Source organism: Marmota flaviventris, chromosome 7 (assembly GCF_047511675.1).
Source record: "Marmota flaviventris isolate mMarFla1 chromosome 7, mMarFla1.hap1, whole genome shotgun sequence".
Taxonomy (NCBI): domain Eukaryota; kingdom Metazoa; phylum Chordata; class Mammalia; order Rodentia; family Sciuridae; genus Marmota; species Marmota flaviventris.
This window is the reverse complement of record NC_092504.1, coordinates 116,615,015-116,627,634: the sequence shown is the minus strand read 5'-3', so window position 1 is coordinate 116,627,634 and position 12,620 is coordinate 116,615,015. Positions and strand designations below refer to the sequence as shown.

The window sequence follows — 12,620 nt, the reverse complement described above, 5'->3', positions numbered from 1 at the left end:
ACTTTCCAATTCTTTATTTTCAACAGGAGTTCCTGCTCCTCTGCATTCTTATTAGCATTTGATATTGTCAGGTTCTTGACTGATGAATTTTAGTCATTCTTGCATCATTTGTATCTTATTGTGGTTTTAATTTGTAAATTCCTAGGACATGATGATGAGCTTCTTTTCATATACTTATTTGCCATCTGTCCATCTTTTTTGATAGTGTGTTTTTTTAGATCTTTTGCCATTTTTTAAATTAGTTGCTTTTTTAGGTTGAGTTTCAAGTATATTTTGAATATTAGTCTTTTATTTAAATGTTTGATTGCAAATATTTTCTCCCAGTCTGTGGCTTGTGGTTTTTTTTTTTTTTAATTCTCTTATCAGTATCTTCTACAGAACAGTTTTTAATTTCAATAAAATCCAACTTACCAATTTTCTTTCATGGATCATGCTTTCAATGTCATGTCTAAACACTCATCACCGAACCCAAGTTCACATAAAGTTTTTTTCCTATGTCACCTTTTAAAAGTTTTACATTTAGGTTGAAGATCCACTTTGAGAATTTTTGTGAAATTTGTGAAAAATATCGACTTTGTGTCAAGATTAATTTTTTCTTGTTTGTTTGGAAGGCCAATGTTCTATCATGAATCTATTTGAAAAGACTCTTCTTTGTCCATCAAAGTGTCTCTGATCCTCTGTCATAGAATGGGTTGACGTTGACCACGTGAGGGTCTACCTGTGAGTCCTCCATCATAGGCCAGCAATCTAATGTCTATTATTTGCCAATTACTATTTCCATACAGTAAGTCTTGAAGTTATATAGTGTTATTCCTTCCACTTTACTCTTCTTCGGTGTTAAATTATCTATTTTGTGTCTTTACTTTTCTGTGTAAACTGTAGAATCATTTTGCTTTGTTTGATGTTCACAGACTAGATTACCAGAATTTTGATTGGCTCATCTTGACTCTATAAAGTTGGGAAGAATACCTAAACAGTATTGAAACTTCCAATTCATGAATGCAGAATATCTTTCCATTTATTTTTAGGACTTCTTGGTTTTCTGCATATAGATCCTGTGCATATTTTGTTTGAGTTATACCTGTGTATTTTCCTTTTATTGTGTTTTAATTCAAATTCCATTGCTTATTGCTAGTAAATAAGAAATCATTTGATTTATGTATATTGATCTTGTGTCTTGCAACTTTGCTATAATCCCTTCTTGGTTCCAGGAGTTTGTATTGTTGTTGTTGTTGTCTTTTTGAGGTTTTCTATGTAGACAATCGTGTAATCTGCAATGAAAGAATTTTTTTCTTTTCCAATCTGTATACTTTTAATTTCCTTTTACTTTCTTATTGAACTACGTGTTACCAGTACAAGGTTGAATAGGAGTGATGCGGAGTCAGTCTTACCTTTGTTTGTCTGTTTCAGGGAGAAACCATTTAGTTTTTCATCATTAAGTATGTAATATGTAGGTTTTTTGTTGGTATTCTTTATCAAGTTGAGAAGCTACCCCCTATTTTCAGTTTGTAGAGAATATTGATATAAACGTGTGTTGGACCTTGTTCAATGCTTTCTCTACATCTATTGATAAGCAATAAGACTTTCTTCTGAAGACTTTTAGTATGATTGATTACATAAATTGATTTTTAATTGTTGAACTACTTTTTCATACAGGGGATAAGTCTCACCTGGTCATGGTGTATAAGGTTTTTCTTATTATTATATTGGATTTGCTCATATTTGGTTGAGGGTTTTTGAACTTATATTTGTAAGAGATATTGGTTTATACTTTCCCTTTCTTATAATCTTGTTTTGACAGAAGAGTATTTCTGGCATCAATGAATGAGTTTGCTTCTAACTTCTGGAAAACAATGTATAAAACAGGTATTATTTCTTCTTTAAATGTTTGGTAGGATTTACTAGCAAAACTATCTGGGCTTGGTGCTTTCTTTTTGGGAAAGTTAGTAATTTTTCATTCCATTTTTTAAAAATAAAGACCAAATAAGATTATCTTTTTCTCTTGTGTGAATTTTAATATAATTTATGTCTTTCGAGGAACTGATTGATTTCTTCTAAATTACCCAAATTTATGGGCATAGGATTATTCATAATATACCTTTATTTTCCTTTAATGTCAATAAAACCTGTAATGATGATCTTTCTTTTCTGATATTAGTAATTTGTGTTTTCTCTCTTCTTCTTGGTTAATCTGGTTATGGATCCATCAAATTTATTGAGGTTTTTCAAAGAGCTAGTTTTTGGTTTTATTGAGTTTCCTCTATTGGTTTCTTATTTTAAAATTTCACTGATTTATTATCTAATTTTTATCATTTGTTTTCTGTTTGCTATGGGCTTAAATATTCTTCTTCCTGTAGTTTCTTCAAATGTATTCTTATAGATTTCTGATTTTTCTTAATTTCTAATATGTATATTTAATGCTATTAAATTTCCACTTAAGTAGTGTTTTCACTGTATCTCATGAATTTTGATAAGTTGTGTTTCAATTTTCACTTAGTTCAAATTATTTTTAATTTCTTGAGTTATTTGACCCATATGTTATTTAATGTCCAAATAATTTATCACATTCTCTGAGCTGTTTCCTGTTTTTAAGTTCTAGTTTGTGAACTAAGAGCATAGTTTGTATAATTTCTATTCTTCTAAATTTGTTTTGGTGTTTTATGGCTCAGAACATGGCATCTTGGTGACTGCTCCTTGTGACCTTCCTTCCTTCCGCCAGGGAATGACTCAGGGGTACTTAACCACTGAGCAACATCCCCAGCCCTATTTTGTATTTTATTTATAGACAGGGTCTCACTGTCTTGCTTAGCTCCTTGCTGTTACTGAGACTGGCTTTGAACTTGTGATCCTCCTGCCTCAGCCTCCTGAGCTGCTGGGATTATAGGCATGCGCCATTGCGCCCTGCTCCTTATGATCTTGAAAATAATGTGTACACTGTTGTTGGATGAAGTATTCTATAAATATCAACTAGAGCAAGTTGATGAACAGAGTTGCTCAGATCAACTCAATTGTTACTAATTCTCTGCCAGTCAGATCTATCACTACTGAAAAAGGGGTGTTGAAATCTCCAACTATATTATTGGATTTATCTATTTATCTTGCAGTTGTATCAATCTTAGCCACATATATTTTGGTGTTTTGTGTTAGGTGCATATACATTGAGAATTGTTGTGTTTTATTAAATAACTGACCCCTTTATCATTATGTATGTTTCTCCCTATTCCTGATCATTTTCCCTGGGCTGAAGTCTGCAACTTAGTCTGAAATTAATATAGCTAGTTACACTTTCTTTAGATTAGTTTTAGCATTGCAAATCTTTCCCTGAACCTTTACTTTTAATGTATCAGTATTTTACCAAGTGGGTTTCTTGCAAATGACATTATAATTGGGTCTTAGTGTTTTTTTAACCATTTTGAAAATCCCTATATTCTAATTGATATATTTAGACTGTTCACATTTGAAGTGAGTATTGGTATAGCTGGAGCAATATATACTATGTTTATAACTGTTTTGTATTTGTTGCAATTGTTTTTTGTCCCACACTCCTTTGCATTCTTTGGTTTTAAGCGAGCATTTTATGGATTCCATTTTCTGTTCTCCTTTAGTATATCAACTATACTGTAATAAATTTTTAGTGGTTGCCTTAGAGTTTGCAGTATACCTTTACAGCTAACCCAAGTCCACTTCCAAACAGCACTGCACTGCTTCACACCTGGTAGGCAGACGGCTTACAACAGAAATCTCAAATCCTCCCTCCCATGGTATTTCACTTCACTGATCCATATGCTATAACACTCCAACGCAGTGTTACTATTAATACTTTGAATAGTCATGTATTAGATCAATTAAGAATAAAAGATCTCATTTTGCCAACATTTATCCTTCTCTGACACTGTATACAGATCTGAGTTTCTTACATCATTTTACTTCTGAAGAGCCTTTTAACATTTCTTGCAGGTTAGATCTCCTGGTGATGAATTCCTTCTTCTCCTCCTTTATGTTTGAGAATGAGAAAGTTTTTATTTCTTATTTAAATTATCCTTCTTGTAAAGGATAATTTCTGTGGATTTAGAAGTCTGGGTTAGTGGGTTTCCTTTTCCCTGAAGATTTCATTATTTCACTCTGCTCTCTTCTTGCTTCTATGGTTTGTATGTACAAATCAGATTCATTCTTACCCTTGTTCCCTTATAGGGAGGGTTTGAATTTTTTTCCTCTGGCTGTTTTTAAGATTTTCTCTTTGTCTTTGGCTTTCTGCAATGTGAATTTGATATGCCTAGGTATAGACTTATTGATAGTTATCTTACTTGGTGTTTGAGTTTCTTGGATCTGTGGGTTGGCGTGTCATTGATTTTGGAAAATTCTTGGCTGTTACTTCTCCTCTTAGTGTCACTTGTAATTTCTGAGTGAAAAGCAGACATGGTTAGGTGATGGGAGTTGAAATAAATGGGCCATTAGTGTGAGGTTTTGTATTAATTTGACTAGGAGCTGGTCTGTGTTTAATGCTTGCTCTAGCTGTAGGTGTCAGAGGCTTCAATTTCCACTAGTGTCTTTGTTTGTTATCTCTGGGTTTCCATAAAAACACCTTTTTACATAGAATCTATACAAGCTCTTTCAGCTCTAACTTGCTGCACTTCACGGACACCCCTGGATGTGGTGGTAAAGTAGCAGTGAAACCGAAATTTTTGAGATGAAACTTGATTACTGGCTTCTGCCGGCGGGCGGGACAGGTGAGACTGGAGTTTCTCCACGGCTGCTGCAGGGTGGGGTCTGCATAAGGCTGCAGGTCTCTGCAGCCAAGAATGCTGCAGTTCTTGATGGTGGGCTTGGTATGGACCCCAGCAGCTCACCATCAATTTCTTTTTCTTTCCAGGTTCTTATCTTCTGAATTTGAAGAATGAAATCCACAGATCAAGATGAGTGAGCGTAAGAGTAGGATTTATTGAAGAACAGACACAGGAACAGAACACTTGCAGGGAAAGGGGGACCCAAGAGCAGTTTTTCTCCATCAGAGTGTGCCAGTCTATAGGTTTACATAGCATTTGGGATCCTGCTAATGGTCCAAACTTAGGCTAAGTAGGGTTTGAAAAAAGTACCAGTGCTATTGGTTCAAACTTGTGCTAATTAGGATTTGGAAAAGTGAGCTACTGGTCAACTCTTGAGTCCCCACTTCCATTCAGGTCTGCCCAACTTCCACTTTCTCACTGCAGGTCAGGAGGTGGGAGGTTGAAGTTGTCAGATGGTCTATGCTTATGGGTTTTGAGCTGCAGCACTGCACGGAAAGTGAGTCTGAAGTAGGTGTCCATACCATGCCCAGGCCTGGCCAGCAAAGGCTGTGTGCCATGGCTTGCAGGACTTCAGGACCACCCTGCCTGCCTGGTGGCTTCAAGAGGCAGCAGGGCATGCTAGCTGCCTGGGCCCCAACTCACCCACGCTGCCACTACACTGCTGCCCCTCAGGAGGAACTAGTAGGCCAGCTGTGTGGCTGCTGGGGCGCTGTGTCAGCAGGGGAATTCTGCTACCCCGTGTTTAAGTCTCTTTTTGTCACTGGGCTATGACCGTCCCAGGTGTTTCTCAGTTTTTTGACACTGTTAGGCAACATAGGAAGGCTCGAGGAAGGTGGGGTGGGTAATCTCTCTCCCTTAGCACTGCGCAAGTTTCTGGTGAAATCTTTTTCCCTTGTATTATTGGCCTTTTTATGAAGAGATTCTGTTCTAATTCAAAATGGTCACTTGCCAGAAATACTAGGGTTCCTCTTGGGTTTTTACTATGAGAACCCGGTAGGGATCCTGGAATTAACATTTATGAAAATGTGGGGTTCCCCTAAGACTGCGGCCCCCAAGAGCTTCTCCATTCTTGCACTAGTCTACACTCCATGTTCAGCAATTCTCGAAGTCCCTACAAGTCTATGGCTCTGATGGTTTTTGCTCCCAGGGAGCAGATCTTACCTGCATTCACCTATTTCTGTACATTTTAAGGTGATGGTTTTCCTTGTGATCTCAATTCTCTGACAGGTTCAGGGAAAGTTTTTGATATTTGGTTTATTCAAAATTTTCCTTCTATTGTGGGAGTGATGACCAAGTTTTTCACATGTTGGAGCTGAAACCAGAAATCCTTCCGATTTTTTTCACATTCTATCATTTTAAATACCAGGAAACTGAGGCTTGCTGTGGTTAAAGGAGTAACTAGAGTCTTCAGCTCCTAAGCCAGCACTTTTCCCTTCGTCATCTTGCTTCTTAACATCTCATAAAAGCAATCTAGGGAACTGGCTTCAGAAAAAGCATTTGAAAGCATTCAGAATCAACAAGTGGTACTAAACACTCAGGATGTGTCAATCACCATGCTAGAAATTCTCATAAGGAAATATTTCTGAGTTGTGAAATCTTATCTTTCTGCAAGACAAATCCTTACCTTAAGTACCTGAACTTTGCAGATAAGGAAATCATGGCTCAGAGATATTTAAGGAGCTTGTCTTTGATATAAGAGCAAATAACAAGTGGGGTTGGCATTGAGTCTTCTCTCTGCAACTAACAAGTTATATGACTTGGGCCAACTTATTTAAATTCTCTGAGCTATACTGCACAAAAGAGGATAGAATACTAATTACCACTCTAGATAACTAAGATACAAATAGCACTTATCATGGCTCTAGTACCAATTTGTTTTAAAATTTATAATATATTATAATTTATATATTATTATAGTAATAACTAATAATTATTATGAGTGTTATTATAATTAATATGATATATATTGATACGTTACTAAAAATAGATGAGGGTTACAATATCAAATCATGGAAATAAACTTTATTATATGGCCCCTCATGAATAGAGTGCAAAACTGCATGAATCATAAATGTGTTCAGAGTTCTCAGCAGGGCTGGTAGGTCCCACATAATCTTAGGTGCCAAGAGAAATAGTTTAAGAGCTGGATGAGCTTTTAGGCCAGCATTTGTGGAAATATGTCCATCAAAATCCAGCCCAAAGACATTAAATTGGTTAGTACATTTGGTCAGCTTTTAAAAAAATATTGTTCAGGAAGAGTACAATAACAAAAACAGTGTTAGAATAAGCTCTTGGTGCTTTGAGAACCGTTTCCTGCTGCGCCCCTCCCCTGACTTAGGCAATGGCAAGGCCCTACTGAGGTGGATGGCGCAAGGCGTCCATCCTCTGGAGGAGCGCAGTATGTTTCTGGGAATGGGCTGATTTGTTTTTGTATTCCTTTAATAAGTATAGTTGCGATTTCTCATATGACCATTAAGTATGAAGGAAAAAACATGACTTTCCCAATTAATGCAACTACTTCTAAAGAATAGATCTGTTTGCTCTAAATGCAATGATTCAGCTGTGGAGTGTAAATTGTTAATGTCTAATGAAAAACTCCCTGTATTCCTGTCAAGGAAGTTTTTGAGAAATTAAATTAAAATCTAGAGAAGAAAAATTAATGTTAAGAAGACAGATTAGTGCTTGGTACTGGGCAACTTGTTCTTGTTCCTGTGCACAATGGTTTGTGCTCTTACTCTTGTTTGATTAAAATTAATAACAAGTCAACCACTTGCCGTAACCATGGCACCGGTTCCAGTCAGTAAGTCAAGAAAGAATAGTCAAGGTATGGGCCAATAGTTTGGGACATTTCTAACTATTATTAAAAGTTAACTAAGCAGAAACAGCTCAAAGCAAAACGCGAACTGAAAGTACAAATGCTTGCTTATGCATAAGCCAAGATACATTCTTCTATTCTAATTGTAGCTACGTAATATTTTGTTTCTTTGAATAATGATTCCTGTTTTGTAACCACAAAGTACTGTGAGCCTGCCAAAATGAAAAGTATATATGATCAGCTTCACAAGTAAAGATTGGGATCAACACCTTCACTTTGGTGTCTGTGTTGTTTCTCCACCCCTCTTTCGCCGACTCCTCACCGTCCGTTCGTCTCCTGCGACCCCCTGTTGGAGCTGGTCTCCGACAGTTTCCAACTCAAATGGTTGCAGATGTCACTGAGAGTCCCTGAAATGGCTGCGTTTGATGCCTGGCTCTGGAGGTGAATTTCCAAGAAGGGATGCAAAACACAGGTTCAAGTCAAGGCTCCATCCTGGGAAAGCTTGGCCTCACATACTGGCTCTCAACTTGAGCAACAAGGATCAGCAGAGACATGCAGAGGCAAGAGGCTGCTCAACTTATTACTAACAGATTGATGGGGGTTACAATATCAAATCATGGAAATAAGCTTCACTATCTGACCCCATCAGATGGGCTGATGGACAAAGGAGTTGAAAACATCCCAGAGTCTGACCAAGTCTCTAAGCTAACCTAGCAGGGTCCCATCAGGGCCACCATGAGACCCAAATCTGTCCTTGACGATTATGGGAGCATCTTTCTGTAGGCCCCCGTCTTTGTCAAAGTGCTAGACATCATCATCTCAAGAGAGGCCATGATCACAGTCACTCGGTCATCTCCATGGTGATCCTTAGGACCACAGAGTCCTCTGGGTAGCCATAAAACAGGAGCTGTGCAATAAAGGGAGACAGGAACAGCAATACTGGGGAGAAAACCTGGGGTGACTGAGGGGGTCCGGGAGGCTGTCCAAGCAGTATCTGTGGAGAGACATTTCAGGTGGCAGAGGTTGCAAGTGACAACGGGAAATGACTCACATGCTCCAGCCAACTGTTGTGATCAGGCTCCAAAATGTCAGCCTGGGTCCAGCATAGGCTGAATCAGCTAGGGTCAGGCCCAGCAATGGCCATGTGTGTTCATAGGGGTCTTGACTGCTGGGCACATCTATCTGGGGTCAGGTGTGAGGCCAGTGTGTGAGTTTTACACTTACTGGTATAATGACACATCCTTAGAGTTAACACGGGAACAATTTCTTCAAACACAAGACAAGGACAGAGGCTTTTTGTCTGCCACTCAAACGTCTTCAAATAAAAATGGCAGAGGTACTTGGCACCATTAAGTTACCGGCTCATGTGGCCTTGTTTCTTTCCGAGGGAAGGAGCTTCCAAGGCAAAACCCACACCTGTTACCATGGAAGCCAAACTTTCTTTTCTATACCTAATCTAGAGATAGTTATCACTTAAAAAGAGAAGATAGAATACAGCTATGAACTAATTTCTTAGGAATCCAGTTTCTTTTTACATAAGGATTTTAGAAATTGAATCTTAGTTATTTTGAAGGTATAGAAACTATAATTAAGATATATTTAAAGACCTTCTCTTTGATATGAGAATGAATAACTAGCAAGGTTTGATTCTAGTCTGATTCATTTAAAAATATCAGTCAAGTACAATATAAAGGGTGATTAATAGACATGACAATAGTGATATGGCAGAAAACCATGTCTTTGTTCTAAAAAAAACAAAATGAGATTCTTTTTCTTTAAAATTTCCCAAACTGAAATATTATACAGTATTGAGAATTCTTTTAAACCCTGTACTATACAAGAAATAATGTTTATGATGGGTAAAAATACATAAAATCCTAGTCTGGGCTAAGACTTCATATTTTATAGGAAGTCTTATATGCTCAAAGAGTGGTCTCAGAATCAGCAGTGGCAGCATCAGCACCACCTTTGAACTTGTTAGACATGTAAATTATTGAATCAGAAACTCTGGGAGTGGGACCTATGTGATTCCCAGGCACCCTAAGAACCACTGCAATGACAAGGTCTCAGGTCCAGCAAGGACCAGAGTATGACTCTAAGCCCTGAAATGGGAAAGTTCCAGTAGACATGCTCCATATCACAGGGATTGTCCTGTGATAATGAGATACTTCTCTGTGTTGTTGAGGTGTTTGCTGTGGACACATTTCCATGGATATGCATAAAGGTAAGACAGCTGCTGATATTTATTTATGACTACTTATTGACTGCTAATGAAGCAACATGAGACAGCCTCAACCTTTTGTTTCTGCTATCCCCAATCTTTCTTTGCTTTAGTCATTGGCAGAACTCATTCATACACAAAAGGAAAATTGGTTTACTTAAAGCAGGCTGTCACAGCCTTGCCACGATTGACATTTGGGCTAGATCATTTCTGTACTGGGGAGCTGCCCTCCATCGTAGGAAGTTGACCAGCATCCTTGGACTCTACCCGCCAGATCTCAGTAGCAGTTCCCCTCCTCCTCCATCCTGATCCCCCAACTAAATCATGACAATCCAGAATGTCTCCAGACACTGTCAAAGATCTCTTGGGGACAGAGAACCACTTGAGAACCACTGATTTAAGCCAAAGCAGTAAGGACACAAAGTGGTCACAAAGGAGCAACGTGGCAATGAGAAGCTGAAGTGGGCTTCCAGCAGCCAGGGGTGACTCACATTGTAGGACCGGCCATGCCTCTGTCTCCACTGCACCAGCACTACCTGGGCGACAACCAGGGTGCAGAGGAAGATCAAGATCATCTCCACGTGCATGGACTCGTGGCCACGGTGCATCTTGTACATCCTCTCCTGCTGCAGACTGGAACCAGCAAATGAGGTCATCTGAAAAAGCCCTCAACCTTTGCACATTTAGCGAAAGAGAAAATAACAGGTTGGGCTCATAGGAAGAGGAGGATTGAAAAAGCAGGTAGTAAGCTTTGATCACAACGCTTCTCTTTATTTCTCCCCTTCCCCTTAGGTTTGGGAAAAGGACAGCAGATTCTATCAGCAAAACCAGTTCCTCTCAGTCCTTTGCCTCCCCCATGTGATTTTGAGTTCACTTTTTTTTTTTCTTTCCAAATTAAGTAATGAAGCCTAGAAGCAAGATGGACACTGGGAAGACAGGTTCCAGTCCCTGATGGGCCACTTCATGGACCCATAATCTTGGAAAGTCATTTATCCTCAGTTTCCTCATCTATAAATTTAAGATAATCCCTTCGTACCTCATGGTACTTATGATGTAAGCACATGTTATTTGTAGCTGTATCAGGAAAAATATATATATTAGGCTGAGTCATATGAAACTGCCATTTTTTGAAAGTCAAAAGCAGTAGAATGTTGGTAATTTCCACCATTTTTGATAAAAGGATATCCTGCAGAAGGAGCCTAGGCCCAAACGGGAGTATATTATCCATGGGGAAATGAAAGCTCCAGAGTGAGCTTGTTGTATAAATTATTATACAACTATTAGAGGAAGGAAGAATAGGCCTGAGCATTTTCTTAGATGAGCACAAACATTCAGATGATAGTTGGACTTTCAATTTTTAGCTGAACACTTAATTTTTTCACAGTGACCGAGAAAACGACTAAAATCATATGGCATCTGGTTTGAAGCCCTAGAATAGAAGTGACTTTGAAGAAAACCTATAGCAGTGGTTCTTGACCTTTGCTGCCAGTTAAAATCATTAGAAAGTTTTATAAACCCCAGTGCCCGTGCAGTACCCCAAATCATTTAAGTGATCTTTGCTGGGTATTAGGAGCAGGATTGTGTCTTCCACCTCCAGGATTCATCCCTGGTGTGTCACCTTGCCAGCCCAAACTCACCAACACCTTGATCTTGGACTTCAAGCCTACAGAACTATGACAAAGTAAGTTTCTGTTGTTGAAGCCTGCCAGGCTGTTCCGTATTGTCACGGCAGCCCTGGCAAACTAATACAGATGACCAGGATGGGAGCTAGCCATTGGTAATCAATTTTTAAAAATTTAAATTGAATTTATTTTGAACTGATACATAAAAACATAAAAATATGCAGATTAATGGAGCATCATGTGATGTTTTGATACATGTATACACAGTATAACGTTTAAGGCATCAGTCATTTTTAAAGCTTTCCATGTGATTTTAAGGGGCAGCCAAGATTGAGAGCCACTGGCCTAGAGGAAGAGAGAGGCCCAGATTAAACACAGAGAAAGGGGGAAATTTACAAATGCTGCCAATTGCTTAGCATTCTCTCACCAGCAGCAGGGCAACACCATTAATCACAAAATCTCTTAAAGTGAAGTTTCCATTTAGGATTGGTTACAGTATGCAGTTAGCTAGTGTTTCAATCAGAAAACGCTGCAAGGGAATATTCTGTGCCAAAACGCTGATTTTTTTTTTTTTTTTAAAAGGCACTTGATGGGTATGTTCCAGCATTTCTATACAGTCTGGAAGTACCATCAGAAAAGGGCCCCATGCAAATCCCAGGGGTGCCCCCTGCTGGTGAAGACATAGAAATGAACCAGTAAATATTCCTGCTTCACTTCAGCTTCTTGGAGATGGACTCTTTGAATGTTACTGTGGGGAGGCATAAACAGGCGGACTGAAAGCCTTTCATTGATCAAGAGAAGAAGCTGGAGTCTAGATCAGAGAATCGACTTGAATAAAATTACATGACTTTTAGTTACTGTTGAAAGCTGCACTCAGGAGACAGGAATGATTTCTAGAAGCTCATACAAAAGAAAAAACTCATTTGTCTCTCAGAAGAAAAGAAAGTGAAGAAAAATGAAAAGGGTACCAGAGGTTAGTTATGATTTTTACACACACAAATCCGAAATAAATATTTAATATTCTGTGTAATTAATGGACTTCCAACTTAGGCTATGAAGATATAGGAGTGAATTCATTGTTGATAGAGAATATCACTTGCACAGACAGAAAACAAAATATGCTTTATGATATTAATTCATTTTGTATATATATACATACAAACATACATACACATTGA

General features: G+C 38.3%; 1 protein-coding gene across 1 annotated transcript in view; it reads right to left on the bottom strand.

Moving 5' to 3' along the window:
• Rnf175 (ring finger protein 175) overlaps positions 1–12,620 on the bottom strand; it is a 49,318-nt gene that overhangs the window by 24,875 nt on the left and 11,823 nt on the right. Inside the window, exon 3 of the mRNA XM_071614028.1 lies at positions 10,312–10,453. Within this exon, the coding sequence (XP_071470129.1) occupies positions 10,312–10,453 (142 nt within the window). The remainder of the gene's footprint in view (positions 1–10,311; positions 10,454–12,620) is intronic.